General features: G+C 49.8%; 3 protein-coding genes across 12 annotated transcripts in view; 1 reads left to right on the top strand and 2 right to left on the bottom strand.

Moving 5' to 3' along the window:
• Positions 1 to 10,198, bottom strand: part of LOC308630190 (uncharacterized protein) — an 85,210-nt gene extending 75,012 nt beyond the window's left edge. For all 3 annotated transcript variants that reach the window (XM_081258661.1, XM_081258660.1, XM_081258662.1), the window contains exon 1: positions 9,869 to 10,198. In XM_081258661.1, the coding sequence (XP_081114787.1) occupies positions 9,869 to 10,175 (307 nt within the window). In that variant the 5' untranslated portion in view covers positions 10,176 to 10,198. The remainder of the gene's footprint in view (positions 1 to 9,868) is intronic.
• LOC308630186 (uncharacterized protein) overlaps positions 1 to 22,163 on the top strand; it is a 282,945-nt gene that overhangs the window by 205,478 nt on the left and 55,304 nt on the right. The gene's annotated exons all lie outside the window — the stretch shown is intronic.
• The window catches only part of RIPK2 (receptor interacting serine/threonine kinase 2), a 278,912-nt gene that overhangs the window by 235,117 nt on the left and 21,632 nt on the right, over positions 1 to 22,163 (bottom strand). The gene's annotated exons all lie outside the window — the stretch shown is intronic.

The raw sequence follows: 22,163 nt of genomic DNA, 5'->3' as shown, positions 1-22,163 counted from the left end.
AGGTATTGTTAAAAAAGCACCTCCACCTCAGTAGGAAAATACTGAGCATCTAAGACACTCATGTGGCCGACGGACTCTGTTGCTGGTCCACAACATTCAGTGAGTCCAGACAGACAGTCCTGGCAGCCCTGAATTCCCTGGGCTCTTGTACCCACTGAAAGCAGAGAAGACACCAGGCTGTCCCGCAGGATCTGCTCAGAGACAAACGCACACAGCACAGTGTACAAGGCGCTGAGGTAGCCACAGGATGAGGAGGAGGGTCTAGAACTTTCCACCAACGCTCTCCCACGTCACACTCCTCCTGAGGGTAGCTGGCCCCCGTGCACTGAGGAGCCTCAGCAGCCCTGCGGGGCCCACGGGCAGAGGAGCCACGGGAGGGGCCTCCTGGAAGCCAGGCATCCCTCCCAGTCCGGCCTTCGGATGGGACAGCCCTGGCTGAAGCACCTACTGCAGCCTCCTGAGGGACCCTCGGCCGGAATCCCCTGGCCTGCCTGCTCTGAATCCCTGCCCTCAGAAACCACGGGAGGTCATCAGTGTGCATCGTCTCAGGCTGCTAAATTCATGTCTGCGTTCAGGCCGATACCCTACCCTGCGAGCGCGGCCCATAAGAACAAGTCTTAGAGCCACGGAAGGACATGGCAGTACCCAGGAGAGTCTCATTCCGGTCACCACTGCGGAGTTACAAAACAGCGTGGGCGTTCTGAAAGGACCCCGTGCGCACGCGCGTGTGCCTGAGCATGCGCCGCGTGGAAGCCCCCTGCCGGCTCGGATTGTGCTCCCTCCCTCGGGCCCCTCAGGAGGCTGGACGTGCCCCAGAGATGCTCCTCCTGCAGGGGCGGCAGGGGCCCTCACCGCACGCGGGCCGCAGCCCTGGCTGAGCCACCGCGTCTCAGGCCGCATCACACAGAAGACAAGGGCCTGGAATGTGGTCTCATCTGTGATGAGATGAACTCAAGCTTTCCAAAGCTTTAAAACCAGAACGAAAGGAAGGAAACAGTTTACGACGTGCCTCCTGCAATCTCAGGATGCTGCTTTAGGGACTGGCCAGCTTCCAGCAACCGTCCTGAGTCGTATGATTTAAGATGGCCTGATCACCATCGATGATTCAGAAGCTCTCACAGCTTCTCGGCTGTGGCCTCTTCTTCTGCTTCACAGGCTTTCAGAACAGAGCGACGCCAGAAGTCGACCCAGAAAGGTCCGACTGAGAACAGTCCTGAGGAAGCCCACGCTTAGGAGCACCCACACCTCCTCTCCCGAGGGAGCCCTGGAACTCCGGGGTTTGAGGCCAGCCCTGGTCTCACTGCACGGTACGCCCGGCCTCCGCGTCCCAGCCACAGCCCCGGCCCGCTGCTGGCTGCTTGTGGAGTCAGTGACTAACCCAGGCTCTTCTCACTGACAGCCTCAGAGCCTCCGCAGGAAGCTGCGCAGAGGCTTAGCGGAATGCTGCTCACCACAGAGCCGGCGGCCTCACTCCGGGGTCCTGGGAAAACAGCCGCAATAAGCACAACCGTTCCCGCATGAAAAAGCACCCTGGCCGGAAGCCGGAGGCGGTCATCAGGCCTGAGCCGCCACCAAGCCCGTCCCGTCCACTCCCCTCCCCTGCCCTGTCCAGCTCAGGTGAGGGCGGGGGCCGCCCACGGGGCTGGGGAGTCTGGCTGTCCCACTCGGCAGGCCCCTGCCTCCTCCTTGACCGTGAGGACAGGTGTGGGAACAGGAACTCCACCCGGACGCCCTCAGGTCTGGCTGTGCCCCCGCTCGTCCCTGCAGGCCCTGCGCCAGGCGTGAGGAGCCTGGACAGGAGGCCTCCTGGGTGCTCGCTGCCAGGGCACGGCCCACCCCTGAGCACGCAGGCTGGTTCACGGTGACAGGGGCACAACATCTGGAGACATCGTCCCTGGAGGACCCGGCGAGAGGCAGAGGGCAGAGACTAGGGAGGTGACAAGACGTGGACTCCATCATCCTCTTCCCACTTGCAGCAGGAAGACGCCGGGACCCAGGGGGCCTCCGAGGCAGGGGCATCACACCGGGACGAGCATCAGAATCCCTGGTCAGAGTGGAGTTCTGGGGCCCACCCGCAAAGTTTCAGAGTCAGCAGGTCTGGGCCCCAGGAACCCGCATTCCTAACCAGTTCCAGCTGGTGGGGAAGCTGCTGGCCCGGGGCCCCGCTCAGAGAACCACCGGCCTGAAGCAAGCAGGGACTCTTGCTCTATCACCATCTGCTGAGGGCACGAGTGCCCAGGAGGTGCCGAGGGGGAGCAACCTGGGACTCTGCCCGCAGTCCCCACTCCCCAGCAGGCTGCAGGGGGCACTGCCTGCGGGCTGGGGGTCGCTGCCTTCTTCCCCAAGGCTCTGCACACCTCCGGAGCCCTGGGGTGGGGGCCAAGGCAAGTGGGACAGAGCGGCCAGGGTGGGATGCACGCACTGCTTCCCAAAGTGGAGAAGCACAGCGGGAAGAGTCAAAGGCAGGGGAGATGGAACACGGCGGGAGGTCTGCCGGCTGTCTCTCTGCCTCTCCCAGTGGCAGGGCTTTGAGAGCAGAGATCTGGCTGGAGGAGTGGAAAATCCACAGAAGGCTGTCTGTCTGGGAGGAAAGCCAAGCGGGTGAGCAGAGGGTCCCGAGGCCCAGCGAAGGCGCTCAGCCTCACCTCTCAGCCTGCGGCCCTGCTGGCGAGCACCCACTCGCCAGGGAGAGGAAGCAGGGGGTGAAGGGGGAGGGAGAGGGCCAGTGCCTGCAGTGGGCCTGAGTATTCAAGAAGTGAACAGGTTTTCACTTGAAAATGAGTGCATTTCACACAGGGGCGGGGGTGGCAGAGAGACTGGCTGTGGAGCATCACAGCGGTCTCGTCCACAGTCAGCCCCGGACGTCTGCAGGCCCCCAGCAAGGGGGTGCTGCCTGGCCCCAGGACCGTACCTGAGGACAAGTCAGGCCAAGGATGGAACCGCCTGGTAAAGTGATGCAAAGGAGAGAGCCAGGAAGGAGGCTCTCTTCCCACCGCCCACCCGGACCTCTCCCCACAGGGCCAGGCGTCAAACCAGCCTGGTCTCAGGACTCAGCCGCATCGCAAAACACTGCCCGCGAGACTGGCACTGCAACAACAGTCAACATGGGAAAACAGAAAGGGGCTGCCGGGACTCCATGAGGCCAAAGTCCAGCTGGAGGAGGAAGAGAGAAGAGGGAGTGGGCCAGTGGCTCCCGGGCCATGGACATGGTGCAGGACATGGTGGGCCCGTGGCCCTGACCCGGGTGGGTGGGACCCACTGTGCACACACGGGCCCCGATGACCAGGGTCCAAGGAAGGAGCCGCCATGAGGGAAAGGGGTCTAGAGCCTCACTGTGCCCAGAGCGGCCCCTGGCCACCTGGACGAGGAGCAATGGTGCGCGGTGGCCCACTCCAGTGGCGTGTGCTGTGAGCACAAGATGCACGTGGATTTCTAAGAGCGCGCACGCACACACACAAAGTAAAACTTCCCTTTAGTAATTCTTTAAATAGCACGTTGAAAATGTCGTGTCTGGGCTATACTCGGTTACGTACAATGCTATGAAAACGTACCTCACCTCCTCCTTCTGACTCGTCACGTGGCTCACACGAGGGCACGCGCGTGTCTCGTGTGCCCCCTCACTTGCCGCCGCACCTGCGTAAGCGTTTTCAGACCTGACCCTGAGCCTGAACTCCATGCCTGGGTCCGCAGCTCACAGAAGCCAGTCTGCGCAGATCCAGGACCGGCCGGGACGTCCTGCTGTCCGGGCAGCCGTCCTTCTGCAGGACGGGCATGGGTGTGTCCACAGGAGGACGGGGCGCCACGGGGGCTCCAGGGGTGACAAGACCATTTCAGCTGCTTCAAGCCAAACTAGCCCACCTGTAAGAGCCCGGGCCGCCCAGCCACCCAAGGAGCCGCTGCAAGTGCTGAGCGCCTGACGCCGGGGGTGTGCGTGGAGGGGCCGTCGTGGAGTGACCCCGGTGGGATGGGGGAATGCGACAACCAAAAGTTCACCACCAGAATTTTTCTCGCCCTCACCAAAGAAAATGCTTTACTGCCACAGAGCAGTGCGGCCTGACGCCGAGGCCGTGACGGGAAGGGAGGGAAAGCCCAGGGATAAAGGAAGCCCTTCCTAGGGGGCACAGCTGGAGGAGGACTCGCCCGCGCTCCCCACGACAAGCGGCAGCACGGCCTCCACCCAGCGGTCTCAAAGGCCAAGGCCAGCCGCGCCCCCAGCCTTCCAACTGTCTCCCACTCCAGCAAGGGGTCCTGTTAGCACCGTATCAGTACAACTGGCATCACCCCACCCCAGGACCAAGCCAAACGAATGCCTCTCCAGGGGCCTCGAGACCCCATGACCTGGGCCACGCACACGGGAGCATCAGTCAGCCACGCAAAGGGGTGAAGCCCTGACACTCACAGCAACATGGACGGACCCTGAGAACACGATGCTCAGTGAGAGAAGCCAGACACAGAAGGACACACAGTGTGTGATTCCATTGATGGGAAACGTCCAGAACAGGCAGATCCACAGACACAGTGAGTGGGTTCCTAGTGTCAGGGGCTGGGGCAGGGGACTGCAGGCCCTTAGCGCTGATGGAATGTTCTGGAATTAGAAGAGGTGATGGCTGCACAGCTCCGTGAATATAGTAAAAGCCATTAAATTGTACACTTCATATGGCTGAGTTGTGTGGTGTGTGAATGCTATCTCGACAAAGCTGTTATTTAAAGAGAGACAAAACCCACAAGACCCAGCGCGGCTCTTCCTCCCCTTGTCCCGCCCCTTCACCTGGTGTCTCTCCCAGACCAGGTGTGGGCCCAGCGAGTCCTGCGGCCCCAGCACCTGCTCCCCGGTGGGAGCCTCACTCAGCCTGCAGGGTGAGCACAGAGCAGACACCAGGGAGCCACCTTCACACCAGGCGAAACGTGAGCCGCCACCACCACCACACGACGTGCAAATGCTTCCCGAGAGCTCCCTGCCCCGAGCCCCACGACTCCCACCATCCCCGTGGGCACCACCCCGTGGCGGCCCCCGCCCCCCAGCACACAGCCTGCAAAAACCCCTTCCCCACCCGGGAAAAGATGCGTCAGGTTTTTCAAGGACCAGCGTTCTCAGAGGTAACCTCTCTCACACACCGGCTGCCCGGGCACCTGGGGTGAGTCTGACGCGCTTTCCGGACATTGGCCGCGCACCCCATGACTAACTGAGGGGATTCAAACGGAAGCCCCTCAGAGATGAGGAGGCATCGTCATCCAAGGTCAATACTCAGTGAAGCACACAGCCTCTGACCTCCCAACTGCAGCTCACGGGAACCTGTGACTCGGCAGCCCTGCCAGGCGCCCTGGACAGGAAGAGGGTCCGGTCAGACACAGGGGCGCTGAGGAACAGAGTATACAGGCGGCATGTGGATGTTAGGGACCAGAGTACGAAAGCTAACAGCCACGTACTTACGGAACACCAGGCTTTTCCTGGTGATCCCTTCCTCTTTAAAGAGGCTACTTCACCCACGGAAAGTCTTCAAAGGGTTAACCTGCCTTCCACCTGAGCTCAGATTAGGCAGGACTCACACCAGCAGAGGTCAGATCAGAAAATATTTTGAGTCATGGGGAGGGATGGCTCACTCGGCCGCCCACTTCAGCTACTACTCACTGTGGAGTGAAGGGTGTGACTGCTCAGCGGGCCTTCATCAGAGCCTCGTGGGCTCTCAGGAGGAACCCACAAGCAGGCGGGGGCAGTCACGCTGGGGCCGCTCCACGCCCACAGCCTCAGTGAGTCATGGAGGGGAAGGACCACTGCCCGCACGCCCTCCTGGCTCCTGCCCTGCCATCAGGCAGCTGAAGATACCACCTGCTTCCTCCTGAGCTGAGACCCGGTTTTTCCCACCAAAAGAAGGGCCATCCTGCTTTAGAAATGCCACCGTGAGCTATAAGTGGATATCTGGGAACTCTCAGTCACAGAAGGAACAAAACTCGCCCTGCACCCCGCCCTCCTATTTGTCACTTGCGCAAAAGCCCATCTTGGAGGCTGGACATTTCCGCGTACAGGCAGTTGTGGCTGTTTGCTCCTGTGGGTTGGCCCCTCCTCAGACAAGCCACCCACACCTCCCCCAGGGCGAATCTGGCAGCCCCACCCTCTGGGACCTCAGTTGATCCCATATTCGGGGCACTACACCTCAGCTGAACTTCTGTGTTTATAGATCACCTACCGTCCTTAGTTCATAAGTTTTGAGAATAATACTGTCACCCGCAGAATGGGAGAAAACATTTGCAAACGAATCAACGGACAAAGGATTGATCTCCAAAATATATAAACAGCTCAATATTAAAGAAACAAACAACCCAATCCAAAAATGGACAGAAGACCTACATAGACACTTCTCCAAAGATATACAGATGACCAACAAGCACGTGAAAAGCTGCTCAACATCACTAGTTATTAGAGAAATGCAAATCAAAACTACAATGAGGTATCACCTCACACCAGTTAGAATGGGCATCATCAGAAAATCTACAAACAACAAATGCTGGAGAGGGTGTGGAGAAAAGGGAACCCTCTTGCACTGTTGGTGGGATGTAAATTGATACAGCCACTATGGAGAACAGTATGGAGGTTCCTTAAAAAACTAAAAATAGAATTACCATATGATCCAGCAATCCCACTGCTGGGCATATACCCAGAGCAAACCATAATTCAAAAAGACACACGCACCCCAATGTTCACTGCAGCACTATTTACAATAGCCAGGTCATGGAAGCAACCTAAATGCCCATCGACAGACGAATAGATAAAGAAGTTGTGGTACATATATACAATGGAATATTACTCAGCCATAAAAAGGAACGAAATTGAGTCATTTGTTGAGACATGGATGGATCTAGAGACTGTCATACAGAGAGAAGTAAGTCAGAAAGAGAAAAACAAATATCGTATATTAATGCATGTATGTGGAACTTAGATAAATGGTACACATGAACCGGTTTGCAGGGCACAAGTTGAGACACAGATGTAGAGAACAAACGTATGGACACCAAGGGAGGAAAGCTGCGGTGGGGTGGAGATGGTGGTGTGCTGAACTGGGCAAGTCGGATTGACATGTATACACTGATGTGTATAAAACTGATGACTAATAAGAACGTGCTGTATATAAAAATAAATTAAAATTCAAAAATCAAAAAAAAAAGAATACTGTCTACTGTTCTCCGCGCCCCCTGGAACACTCACTGTAAATATCCAGGAGGTGCTTGCAGAATGAATGAATCAATGAACAAACAAGCTCACTCATTTCAAACGTGAGGTCACATGCATAAGCTGACCTTCTAAGAAGTTAAGCTTCAGGAAGGAGCCCATTTTCTTAATGTATTCAGCCTCGAGTCATCACAAAATATGAACTCTTATAAAGTATTGGCCCCTCACTTCCCATGAGAAAGCAAACTTCCTCAGCAGGGAAATGGGAGGGTAGCAGACATTACCCGCAAAGCTTTAGGAAGGCTGTGGCTCGCTGAGCACGTCACTAGGGCCCCTGACCGCCAGCCTGGTAGTAGGACAGACACACCAGGAACTGCTGCTGACCGGCAGAAAGAGCGCCAGGCCAGGCAGACAGCACACCCCGCACCCTGCCAAGCGAGGTCCGGCCAGCAAGGGAAAGATGCTCTCCACTTCAGAACCGCCCACCACTAGAAAGCCAGGTCCTGCCAGGGCCTGGACACACGAGGCCTTCCTTACAAGGGTTACAAATCTGTGGCCTCGCTCTGCCTCGAATAAAAGACAGTGACGGGGACAACGTGACCATCTCCAGATGAACTTTCAATTTCGTTTCAAGTGCCTGGGTGCCGGGTCACAGTGGATTTCTAAACTCTTCCAATACTCAAAAATACCAATTTCTAACATGCAGAAGGGTTGTTAAACATACACTTAGCACAGACCCCAGTCCCACTCCTGAGTATCTTCTCAAGTGAGGTAAAAACCCACGTTCACACGGAAACCTGCCCTGGGATGTTTACAGCAGCTTTATTCCCGATCCCCTCAAAACTGGAAACATCCCACAAGTCCTGCCACACGCAGGCGAATGGACAAACGGAGAATGGAATACAACACAGCCAGAAAAAGGAGTGGCTTCTCATACCCGCAGCAACAGAGATGACGGACTTCCCTGGTGGCCCAGTGGCTAAGACTCCGCGCTCCCAATGCAGGGGGCCCGGGGTCCATCCCTGCTCAGGGAACTAGATCCCGCTCGCCGCAACTAAAACATACTGCACGCGGCAATGAAGATCCCATGTGCCGCAACTAAGACCCGGCACAGCCAAGTAAATAACTAACTAAATAAATATTTAAAACAACAACAACAAAAAACAAAACCGGGAGGAATCTCGCATAGGTTTTGCTGAGCCAAAGCAGCCAGAATCAAAAAGCTACATGCTGTTGTTCCGTTTATCTGACTTTCTGGAAAAGCCAAAACCTTAGGGACAGAGAGGAGATTAGTGGCCATCTAGAGGCTAGAGGCGCGCTGGCGCCCAGGGGCAGCAAATGGGATGACAGGATCGCTCTGCCGCCTGATGGCGATCACCTGTCAAAACTCCTACAACTGTGCACTACAAGTGAACTATGCTTCACGGCTACTAAGGATACACAAATTATTACATTTTGAAAAATGCGCTGGCCAGCCAACCCGTGCATGACAAGGGCAGTAAGAGGGGCGGGGAGGCGAGGCAAGTGGATCAGCTGGAGTTCTGAAGGTTCTCCCCACTTTCAGTTTCCCTCCCCTGGGATGTCTCCCCGCCCTGCCCACTGCTCAGGCCGCCCACCCGGGCCACGCGGAGTTACCCGACCAGAAAAGCCAGAGCCCGGGCTCAGCCGCGCCTCCAGGCACAGGAAGGGCAAAAACAGAAAGCGCCAGTGCGCAGTGGCGGGCTGGAAACCCTCGGACCGCAGATAACTGCGGAAAACCGGGGCTCGGAGTCAACATCCGCTCCCAGGCTGTCCCAGCGTCCCGACCCCGACCCCGACCCCGGCCGCGACACAGTTTCCACAAGTTGACACACACGGAGCCCGCGCGAGGGGCGGGTCGCGCGGGCTTCCCCGCCGGGTCACCTGGAGGCCGGTCCCCCACAAGCCGAGCTCACGAAAGGGCGCCCCAAAGGCGCCGGCCCAAGGTGCCCGCTGCGCTTTCTCTCCGGAAGATGGGCCGCGCGGCCCAAGCATAAACCCTGAGACAAGGAACACGCGCACCACGCCGCCACGGGGGACGAGAGGCCAGGCGCCCACCCGGCCGGACACCCTGCATTTCTGGAATCACCAGACGCCTGTGTAAATTTCCGTTTGGCGTGTCATTTTCCAAAGGCCACTCAAGATCAGGGGATAGAACGCCTCCTCTCCAACTGTCCTGCCAGCCCACCCACTCAAAATCAGAGGGACAAAATGCCTAACTAAAACAAAACAAAACAGAAACACAAAAAACTGGAGAGAGGGAGGAAAGGGTGCCCTCAAAAATAAAAAAAAAACTAAGCACGTTGACAGCGCTAAGAATAAACTACCAGGAAAAAGAAACCCTACATGTCAGATCCTAAAGTACAGAAGGGCAAGCCCGCCGGCAGTCCAGGCCCGGGGGGACGGGGGTCCCCAGCCCTGCAGAGCCAACCGCAGACCGGCTAGGGCGCCCCTCGGAAGCGCGGGGTCCCCACGGCTGAGTCTGCGCCCCCGGCCGGCGCCGGCTCCGCTCTGCCCACCTTGCGCGCGGGGGCTGGAAACGGCCGCGGAGAACCACGGCGGGGCAGGAAGGGGGGCTGCAAAGAGGGTCTGGCGACTCGAGTCGCTCCGTTTCTCGGTGGGCTCAGCGCGCCCCGTGGGGGAAAAGGGGCGGGGGTCCAGAAGTAGGGGACGGGCGGCACTTACGTAGACCGGCAGCGGTCACGGGTAGGCGGCGGGCTCGGCCCCCACGAGCGACTCCAGCCTCAGCTCCAGCTTCTCCCCCAGGTCTTCGCGCGCGGCCACCGCACCGTGCTAGTCTGGCGGTTGGGGGAGGGGCGCGGGGCAGACGGAGGGGGCGGGGCAGACGGACGGGCGGGCGGGCGGGAGGCTGAGGGGAGGGCGCCTGGCCTGGGCCTGGGCTGCCGCCGCTGGGCTCCTTTCCGGCCCCGGGCTCCCTCTTTGTGATCACAGGCCTGGGGCCTCCAGCGCTGCTGCGAACTCGGGCCGGCATGGGGCGAGCACAATGAGCCGGGGACCAGGCTGACCCCGCCTCAGGACTCACCGGCTCTCACGCACGCACGCACGCACGCACGTCTTCGGCTGCCCCCGGCCACCCCCACCGGCCCGAAGTGGAGACCCGGGAAGACCCTCGGGGCCTGGGGTGGGGGGTTCGACTCCCGCCCTTGACGTACCGTGACACACCCCCTCCCCCCAATAATAAGACTATAATTCCTCAGTAAATATGACAGCCGGAATCCCGGCTTCTGTTCACAAAAATGCCGTGTATTTAGCCTATGCTAGGCACCAGACCGCGGACGCTCAGTACTGGCAAAAAGGGAAATGCCCTGCCCTCATGGCACTGCCATTTTAATTGGAATAGTAGTGAAAATGGTCAAGGGAGAAAATAAAGTGTCATCATCGCCACGGGGATGGTTAATCTCATTTGCGCACTGAGTGGGACCCTGGCAACCACAAACATTCCAGATGTGGCCAGGAAGGTATTTTTCACAAGAGATTAACACTGAAATTGGTCCACTTCGCGTAAAGGAGATTGTCAATGCCTCGGCGTGGGTGGGCCTCCTCCATCAGTTGAAGGCCTGGAGAGAAAAATGAGGTTCCCTAGAAAGAGGGAACTGTTCCTCCAATGGCCTTGGGACATCAGCTCTTCCCCGTGTCTCCAGCCCAGAGTCCTGCCCTGACTTGCCTGCCTCACGGTCACATGAGTTAACTCCTTAAAACAAAACTATATATGTAAAAATACTGAATACATACAAGCCTATTAATTTGTATATGTGTGTATACATATTATATATATGTATACACATATGTTTATATGTGCGTGCGTTTGTAGTATATGTGTAAGTACTATATACAGTAAACATACAAGCCTATATATTTGTGGGTATATATTGTATACATGTATGTATGTGTATATATATAGTATACATACTATAAATGTGAACATGCTGTATACCCTTATATTGATATAGGGGTGTATATATACACAGTATATGTACACTGTATGTATGTATGTATGTATGTATACAGTGTATATTTATATATAGGTGTGTATATATGTTGTATACCTGTATATGTATATGTTGTATAGGTATCATATGTATATATGTATATACTATATATATACACACTTGCATATGTATTTATATGTGTATGTACATGCGCATATTTACATATAGGTGTGTATGTGTGTGTATACATTGTATATATGTATGTGTATATATCTTATATATATGTATGTATATATACGATGAATTTATATATGCAGTACATATATATTTTTATGCTACATGATTTCATATGTAGGTGTATATGTGTGTCTCTATGTATGTACGTGTATGTATTGCATATATTATATGTGTATGTATGTATACTGTATATATACACACCTAAATATCTTTGTATGTGTGTATATGTATGTACCTAGGTGTGTCTATTGCATATGTTTTACGTATGTGTACATACTGTACATATACAAACTATGCATTTTATATGTGTGTATGTATAGTGCATATGTATGTGTGTATTGTATATATTATGTGTATATGTGTGTATACATACTGCATATATACAAACTATGCATTTTATATATGTGTGTATGTATGTGTGTATTGTCTATACTATATGTGTATAAGTCTGTACGCATACTGCATATATACATGGCTGTATATTTTGTATGCGTGTATTTATGTACGTGTGTGTGAATATACACACATCCCCTATGGATTCGGTTTGTCTGGAGAACCCTCACTGATACGGACACATGACAACTGAGCACCTGCTCTTTGCCAGCCAGGGAGCCAAACGCTGGTCTTTTCAGTGTCTCCCTTAAGTGTCACAAGTCCCGAGAGAGAAGGTGATGCCGCTCCTACCAGTTGAGGTGCCTCAGGGTCAGAGAGGTGCACAGGGCGGGGGGCTGGAGCCTGGTGGAGCCCAGGTGGAGTTCTAGCAGCAGTACAGCCTAGCAGTCCCACTTCCCCGGGTGCTTCTCATAAAGACACCGAGGGAGAGACGGGGTCTGAAGGAGGGGATGAGGAAGCTTCCGTGGGTCCGCAAGCCCAGACCAAGGCTGACTCGTCAAGGGTGTTAGAGGTCAGGACTGTGGTTACCCTGGGGGTGGGGTTACACAGAGCCATTCCCATTCTGAAAAGGTATCCATTCTGCTCTTGTTTGTAGGTTTACCCCCCTCCCCCAAATCTTTTAAAAAGAGATTCTCTTGGTTGCTGGGAACACACACGGGGAAGTTGTGTGTGAGGGGGTGTGATCCAGGGGACAGGGAGGATAAGCCCCCCCACTCGTAGGGCCAGGAGTGGCTCAGCTTTCTGAGTTAAGGATGGCCCGCGAGGTCCCAGAGAGAAGGGTCCCTGCTCTGTCCCTGCTCCGCACACCCCATTCCCATCCTCAGAAGCCCAGAGCCACCCCCCCTCCAAACACTCACACACACCAGGGAGGAGAGCCAGTCACCCTGGCTCCGCGGCTCCAGCTCCAAGGCTTCCGGCACTAGGAGCTATTTTCAGCTTTCATGCCCTAGGACATGGCCAGAGCTACTGTCTCCGGAAACTCTGTCTGTCTCTCGCCCGCCGGCCCTCCCTCCCTCCTCCGCCACTTCCCCTCCTGCTCCAGCTGTCCTGCCCTCCACCCTGCATTTCTACACAGGATGGCTCACAGACAGCTGCTCCCCGTGCCCACCCGCCACCATTCGATGGATGTCAAAGCAAGCCCTGGGGACTTCCCTGGAGGTCCAGCGATTAAGACTCCGAGCTTCCACTGCAGGGGGCACGGGTTCGATCCCTGGTCAGGGAAATAAGATCCCACATGCCACAGGGCATGGCCAAAAAAATAAATGAAAAAAAAATAAAGTTTAGTGATGAAACAGCCCTAGTGGTGCAAGGATGGGACGTATAGCTCTATGGTATAGAATAAGGTCCAGAACAGATATATGAGAACTTGATATGACAGAAAGTGGGGAAATTAAGGAGTTTTCAATAAATGGCATTAGGACAATTGCATATCCATGTGGGAAAAAGTAAATTAGAAAAAAAAAAAAAGCAAGCCCTGGTCAGGTGTGACCTTGGGCCCGGGGCCATTGGCACACGTTATCATGTGGTATGTTCTTCCTTAGACTCCTCCCTCCCTCCTGTGTCACGGTCACTTCCTCCAGAACCTTCCTGGACTACCCTACACAAGCCCGGGGTGAGCCCTCACCTGCCCTGGATCACCGGAATTCCAATCCCGGCCCACCCTTCCCCGCCAGGTAAAGAACTGTGCCTGGTCAATAAGACCGTAGAGGTCCTTGGCCATTGCTATTGCAGTTGGAATTGTTACTGTGTTTACATAGGGTGACCAACACCCGCCCCCAGTTTGCCCAGGACCACTCAGGTTTGAGCGCTGGAACTGTGGGGAAACCCTCATTCCCGGGGAACCCCAGAAGGCTGGTCAGCCTATTGAGGACGGATCTTTCACTTGATCTCCCAACCCCTGAGAGCCAGAAAGGGAATCTCCCCCCTCCTTCCATTGTAACCTTCATTCATTCATCCACTCATCCCTTTATTCAACTCCTTTATTCAGCAAGCATTTACGAAGCATCTACTACACATCAGACGAGAAGGTGTGATTTATTACATGGGGATGAAGTCTCGCAGACCACTGCAGGGCAGGGGAAGTGGGAGAGGGAAGGGGCAGTTCTAAATGCAGGCTCCGACAGGATTGGGGCAGACCTTGCCCTGGGCCAGGCTGGTTGCTTCAACACAGCTGTCCTCACCCAGGGCCATCCTGCCCCCGCCTCACCCAGTTCTTCGGTGATGTCTGGGGAAAATCTGTGGTTATCAAAACTGGGGGGGAGGGACCCTGGAATCAAATGAGTGGGGCCAGGGATGCTGCTGAACCCCACAGAGTGTCCAGGAGGGGCCCCCAGCAGAGGATGACCCACCCCAAATAACCCCAGTGCCGTGGGGGAGACCCTGCACTAATATTATTCAGACCCGCTGGTGCCCCTAGATGCCTGCACAGGCAGGGACTCTAACCGGGTCACCTCTGTATCCCAAGGTGACCTAGAGTGGGGTAGCCAGGAGGGTTGAGTAACGGGGGGTGAAATGACAAATCTCTGTGCCCACTCTCCCCGCCACACCCCAGGGTCGATGGCCTCTATCTCCTCCCTGTGCAGGTAGCTTTTCCCTGAGCCTTTTCTTCTTGTCAGGGTCCCTGTCGCAGGTTGGGTTCCCTGAAGATGACATTGAGAACAAGGATTGGAGTGAGGGGGTTGATGTGAGACGTACAAAGAACAGATACAGCTGCCATAGGGTCCCGCAATTCCACTCCTGGGCATAGATCCGGAGAAAACTCTAATTCAAAAATATACATACACCCCTGGGATTTCCCTGGTGGTCCAGTGGTTAAGACTCCGTGCTTCCAGTGCAGGGAGCATGGGCTCCATTTCTGCAGGGGGCGCAGGTTCGATCCCTGGACAGGGAACTAAGATCCTACATGCCGTGTGACAAAAAAAAAAAAAAAAAAAAAAGAAAGAAAGAGAGAAAGAAAGAAAGAACAAGAAAGAAAGCAAGGAAGAAAGAAAGATAGAAAGAAAGGAAGAAAGAAAGAAAGAAAGAAAGAAAGAAAGAAAGAAAGAAAGAAAAGATGCATGCATCCCAATGTTCATTGTAACACTATTTACAATAGCCAAGATGTGGAAGCTACCTAAATGTCCACTGATGGATGAATGGATAAAGAAGATGTGGTACACATATACAATGGAATATTATTCAGCCATAAAAAGAATGAAATAATGACATTTGCAGCAACGTCGTGGATGGACCTAGAGATTATAATACGAAGTGAAGTAAGTCAGAAGAGAAAGACAAATATATGATCTCACGTATATGTGAATTCTAAACTATGACACAAATGAACATGTCTATGAAACAAAACCAGACTCACAGACATAGAGAACAGACTGATATGGGTTTGGGTCTCTCGGGGCCTTGGCTGTTTGATCAGTTTATCAAACCTCTCATGAACCATGCTTTTAAAGAGTCTGAAGAGTTACTACGATACAATTTAATTTGACAGCACTATCCCCAAAATTTAAAAACAATCTCAAAAGCAAGCCAATTCCCCACTCCTAGAAGAGTGAACCTAGGCACATTTTTGTTCCCAGAATCCAGTACAGAATTTGACCAAAGAACATAGCAGAAACTCAATGGCATTTGAGAGAAGGAGAAAGTCTGTTTGGTTTTAGCTTCACTAGGATGTCCATTAGTCTATGCTATTTCTGTGAAATTTCTGACCTGCGAACTTCGAACCAGGAGGAATCTTTGAGCCTGACGTTGATTTTTCACTATGAATTTGCCATGTGCAGTGCACAGCCCTGAGCATCTATCACATGTGGACTCTTGAGTTATCCTTCCTCTTTGATGACCTTGTGGTTCACACTGCAGTACTGAACTGATTATGGGTTCTGTCTAGTGACATTACACCTCCAGTTCTGATGCACAGATTTGACAGTCTTATGCGGCCATGGCCATTTTCACTGCCTCCTGCTATGGAACTGCACAGACCAAAGGCAGCTGCCTTTAAGAGAACATTTCTTTCTCCAACTTAATTGACAAATCCAGTGTCAGCTTGGGTCCACATGTAAAGGGAGTCACTTGAGCCTACGGTAGACCATATGTGTCCATGCCGACAAGTTCTACAAAACATGTGTTCCTTACAATTGAGTCTTTGTCTCAGTCAAGCCTGCTCGGGAAAAACTGTATCTGAAGGGTAAGGCAAGGTGGACAGCTGCCTGAGACTTTTCTGCCCTGTAAACTCCTGCACACTCTCAAGTCAAGTGCCAGGTAAAGGTCTCTGTATACTAAAGACCCTCCAGGTGCCTTATTCATTCCGCTCCAGGTATTGCTCAGTCACCTGCAACTCCCTAACGCCCCTCTTCTTTATGTCAGACCTATACTTAAGTGGCTCTAAAGAAACAGCCACTTTCCCACACCAGAAGCTGCAGCCATCAGCCAAAATCAAAGTATCTTACGGCTGGTATAGTGGGTTGGATGGTGGCCCCCGAAAGGATATATCCATGTCCTCCTCCTTGACGGTTACCTCATTTGAAAAAAATGTTTTGCAAATGTCATTAAGGATCTTGACGGCCTCTGCCACCGCAGGTTCACCCTGTACCCCGTACCCCTCCCTCTCCCGGGCCTGAGTGAGCTGGAACCCCCGAATCAGCGGCTCCTTTAACCACGTCCTGTCTGAGCGAAGAACACGTGTCCTCTGGCGACCTACCCGCCGAGGAGGGGCCAAGTCCAAAGCTGAGCCCCAGGAGTTGTGAGAACAAAGAAGAGAAAGGGAAATCTCTCCCAGCAGCCTCCGGAGTAGCAGATTAAATCTCCACAATCAACTTGATGTACCCTGCATCTGTGGAATACCTGAATAGACAACGAATCAACCCAAATTGACGAGGTGGACTTTGAGAGCAAGATTTATGATTTTTTCTGCTTTTCGTCTTTTTGTGAGTGTGTATGTGTATGTTTCTGTGTGAGATTTTGTCTGTGTAGCTTTGCTTCTGCCATCTGTCCTAGGGTTCTATCCGTTCGTCTTTTTGTTTGTTTTTGTTATTTCATAAAATTATTTTTTAATAACTTTATTTTATTTTATCTTACTTTATTTTATTTTACTTTATCTTCTTTCTTTCTTTCCTTCCTTCCCTCCTTCCTTGCATCCTCCCTCCCCGCTCTGTTCCTAATTCCTTCCTTTCTTTCTTTCTTTCTTTCTTTCTTTCTTTCTTTCTTTCTTTCTTTCTTTCTTTCTTCTTTCTTTCTTCTTTTACTAATTCTTTCTACTTTTTCTCACTTTTATTCTGAGCTGTGTAGATGAAAGGCTCTTGGTGCTACAGCTGGGAGTCAGTGCTGAGCCTCTGAGGTGGGAGAGCCAACTTCAGGACACTGGTCCACAAGAGACGTCCCAGCTCCACATAATATCAAATGGCGAAAATCTCCCAGAGATCTCCATCTGAACACCAGCACCCAGCTTCACTCAACGACCAGCAAGCTACAGTGCTGGACACCCTACACCAAACAACTAGCAACACAGGAACACAACGCCACCCATTAGCAGAGAGATTTTATGCCTAAAATCATAATAATTCCACAGACACCCCAAAACACACCACCAGACGTGGACCTGCCCACCAGAAAGACAAGATCCAGCCTCACCCACCAGAACACAGGCACTAGTCCCCTCCACCAGAAAGCCTCCACAACCCAGTGAACCAAACTTAACCACTGGGGACAGATACCAAAAACAACGGGATCTATGAACCTGCAGCCTGCAAAAAGGAGACCCCACACACAGTAAGATAAGCAAAATGAGAAGACAGAAAAACACACAGCAGATGAAGGAGGAAGATAAAAACCCACCAGACCTAACAAGTGAAGAGGAAACAGGCAGTCTACCTGAAAAAGAATTCAGAATAATGATAGTAATGGTGATCCAAAATCTTGGAAATAGAATAGACAAAATGCAGGAGACATTTAACAAGGACCTAGAAGAACAAAACATGAAACAAGCAAGGATGAACAACACAATAAATAAAATGAAAAATACTCTAGATGGGATCAATAGCAGAATAACTGATGCAGAAGAATGGGTAAGTGACCTGGAATATAAAATAGTGGAAATAACTGCTGCAGAGCAGAATAAAGAAAAAAGAATGAAAAGAACTGAGGACAGTCTCAGAGACCTCTGGGACAACATTAAACCCACCAACATTCGAATTATAGGGGTTCCAGAAGAAGAAGAGAAAAAGAAAGCGACTGAGAAAATATTGGAAGAGATTAGAGCTGAAAACTTCCCTAATATGGGAAAGGAAATAGTTAATCAAGTCCAGGAAGCACAGAGAGTCCCATACAGAATAAATCCAAGGAGAAATACGCCAAGACACATATTAATCAAACTGTCAAAAATTAAATACAAAGAAAACAAATTAAAAGCAGCAAGGGAAAAACAACAAATAACACACAAGGTAATCCCCATAAGGTTAATAGTTGATCTTTCAGCAGAAACTCTGCAAGCCAGAAGGGACTGGCAGGACATATTTAAAGTGAGGAAGGAGAAAAACCTGCAAACAAGATTACTCTGTCCAGCAAGGATCTCATTCAGATTTGATGGAGAAATTAAAACCTTTACAGACAAGCAAAAGCTGAGAGAGATCAGCACCACCAAACCAGCTTTACAACAAATGCTAAAGGAACTTCTCTAGGCAAGAAACACAACAGAAGGAAAAGACCTACAATAACGAACCCAAAACAATTAAGAAAATGGGAATAGGAACATACATATTGATAATTGCCTTAAATGTAAATGGACTAAATGATCCCACTAAAAGACACAGATTGGCTGAATGGATACAAAAACAAGACACATATATATGCTTTCTACAAGAGACCCACTTCAGACCTAGAGACACATACAGACTGAAAGTAAGGGGATGCAAAAAGATATTCCATGCAAATGGAAACCAAAAGAATGCTGGAGTAGCAATTCTTCTCTCAGACAATATAGACTTTAAAATAAAGACTACTAGAAGAGACAAAGAAGGACACTACATAATGTTCAAGGGATCGATCCAAGAAGAAGATATAACAATTGTAAATATTTATGCACCCAACATAGGAGTATCTCAATACATAAGGCAAATACTAACAGCCATAAAAGGGGAAATCGACAGTAAAACATTCATAGTAGGGGACTTTAACACCCCACTTTCACCAAAGGACAGATCATCCAAAATGAAAATAAATAAGGAAACACAAGCTTTAAATGATACATTAAACAAGATGGACTTAATTGATATCTATAGGACATTCCATCCAAAAACAACAGAATACACATTTTTTTTCAAGTGCTCATGGAACATTCTCCAGGATAGATCATCTCTTGGGTCACAAATCAAGCCTTGGTAAATTTAAGGAAATTGAAATTGTATCAAGTATCTTTTCCGACCACAACGCTATGAGACTAAATATCAATGACAGGAAAAGATCTGTAAAAAATACAAACACATGGAGGCTAAACAATACACTACTTAATAACGAAGTGATCACTGAAGAAATCAAAGAGGAAATCAAAAAATACCTAGAAACAAATGACAATGGAGACATGACGACCCGAAACCTATGGGATGCAGCAAAAGCAGTTCTAAGAGGGAAGTTTATAGCAATACAATCCTACCTTAAGAAACAGGAAACATATCGAATGAACAACCTAACTTGCACCTAAAGCAATTAGAGAAAGAAGAACAAAAAACCCCCAAAGTTAGCAGAAGGAAAGAAATCATAAAAATCAGATCAGAAATAAATCAAAAAGAAATGAAAGAAATGATAGCAAAGATCAATAAAACTAAAAGCTGGTTCTTTGAGAAGATAAACACAATTGATAAACCATTAGCCAGACTCATCAAGAAAAAACGGGAGAACACTCAAATCAATAGAATTAGAAATGAAAAAGAAGAAGTAACAACTGACACTGCAGAAATACAAAAGATCATGAGAGATTATTACAGGCAACTCTATGCCAATAAAATGAACACCTGGAAGAAATGGACAAATTCTTAGAAATGCACAACCTGCCAAGACAGAATCAGGAAGAAATGGAAAATATGAACAGACCAATCACAGCACTGAAATTAAAACTGTGATTAAAAATCTTCCAACAAACAAAAGCCCAGGACCAGATGGCTTCACAGGCGAATTCGATCAAACATTTAGAGAAGAGCCAACACCTATCCTTCTCAAACTCTTTCAAAATATAGCAGAGGGAGGAACACTCCCAAACTCATTCTATGAGGCCACCATCACCATGATACCAAAACCAGACAAGGATGTCACAGAGAAAGAAAACTACAGGCCAATATCACTGATGAACATAGATGCAAAAATCCTCAACAAAATACTAGCCAACAGAATCCAACAGCACATTAAAAGGATCATACACCATGATCAAGTGGGGTTTATTCCAGGAATTCAAGGATTCTTCAATATATGCAAATCAATCAATGTGATACACCATATTAACAAATTGAAGGAGAAAAACCATATGATCATCTCAATAGATGCAGAGAAAGCTTTCGACAAAATTCAACACCTGTTTATGATAAAAACCCTGCAGGAAGTAGGCATAGAGGGAACTTTCCTCAACATAATAAAGGCCATATATGACAAACCCACAGCCAACATCGTCCTCAATGGTGAAAAACTCAAACTATATCCACTAAGATCAGGAACAAGACAAGGTTTCCCACTCTCACCACTCTTATTCAACCTAGTTTTGGAAGTTTTAGCCACAACAATTAGAGAAGAAAAGGAAATAAAAGGCATCTAAATCGGAAAAGAAGAAGTAAAGCTGTCACTGTTTGCAGACAACATGATACTTTACAGAGAGAATTCTAATGATGCTACCAGAAAACTACTAGAGCTAATCAATGAATTTGGTAAGGTTGCAGGATACAAAATTAATGCACAGAAATCTCTGGCATTCCTATACACTAATGATGAAAAATCTGAAAGTGAAATCAAGAAAACACTCCTATTTACCATTGCAACAAAAGGAATAAAATATCTAGGAATAAACCTACCTAAGGAGACAAAAGACCTGTATGCAGAAAATTATAAGACACTGATGTAAGAAATTCAAGATGATACAAATAGATGGAGAGATATACCATGTTCTTGGATTGGAAGTATCAACATTGTGAAAATGACTCTACTACCCAAAGCAATCTACAGATTCAATGCAATCCCTATCAAACTACCACTGGCATTTTTCACAGAACTAGAACAAAAAATTTCACAATTTGTATGGAAACACATAAGACCCCGAATAGCCAAAGCAATCTTGAGAACGAAAAACAGAGCTGGAGCAATCAGGCTCCCTGACTTCAGACTATACTACAAAGCTAAAGTAATCAAGACAGTATGCTATTGGCACAAAACCAGACATATAGATCAATGGAACAGTATAGAAAGCCCAGAGATAACCCACGCACATATGGTCACCTTATCTTTGATAAAGGAGGCAGGAACGTACAGTGGAGAATGGACAGCCTCTTCAATAAGTGGTGCTGGGAAAACTGGACAGGTACATGTCAAGGTATGAGATTAGATCACTCCCTAACACCATACACAAAAATAAGCTCAAAATGGATTAAAGACCTAAATGTAAGGCCAGAAACTATCAAAGTCTTAGTGGAAAGCATAGGCAGAACACTCTATGACATAAATCACAGCAAGATCCTTTTGGACCCACCTCCTAGAGAAATGGAAATAAAAACAAAAATAAATAAATGGGACCTAATGAAACTTCAAAGCTTTTGCACAGCAAGGGAAACCATAAAGAAGACCAAAAGACAACCCTCAGAATGGGAGAAAATATTTGCAAATGAAGCAACTGACAAAGGATTAATCTCCAAAATTTACAAGCAGCTCATGCAGCTCAATAAGAAGAAAACAAACAACCCAATCCAAAAATGGGCAGAAGACCTAAATAGGCATTTCTCCAACGAAGATATACAGACTGCCAACAAACACATGAAAGAATGCTCAGCATCATTAATCATTAGAGAAATGCAAATCAAAACTACAATGAGACATCATCTCACACCAGTCAGAATGGCCATCATCAAAAAATCTAAAAACAGTAAATGCTGGAGAGGGTGTGGAGAAAAGGGAACACTCTTGCACTGCTGGTGGGAATGTGAATTGGTACAGCCACTATGGAGAACTGTATGGAGGGTCCTTAAAAAACTACAAATAGAACTACCATATGATCCAGCAATCCCACTACTGGGCATATACCCTGAGTAAACCATAATTCAAAAAGAGTCATGTACCAAAATGTTCATTGCAGCTCTATTTACAATAGCCCGGAGATGGAAACAACCTAAGTGTCCATCATTGGATGAATGTAAAGATGTGGCACATATATACAATGGAATATT

Source organism: Mesoplodon bidens, assembly GCF_964165515.1.
Source record: "Mesoplodon bidens genome assembly, chromosome: 16".
Lineage (NCBI taxonomy): Eukaryota > Metazoa > Chordata > Mammalia > Artiodactyla > Ziphiidae > Mesoplodon > Mesoplodon bidens.
Note: the sequence above shows the minus strand (reverse complement) of the source record. Positions and strands in the feature narration are given on the sequence as shown.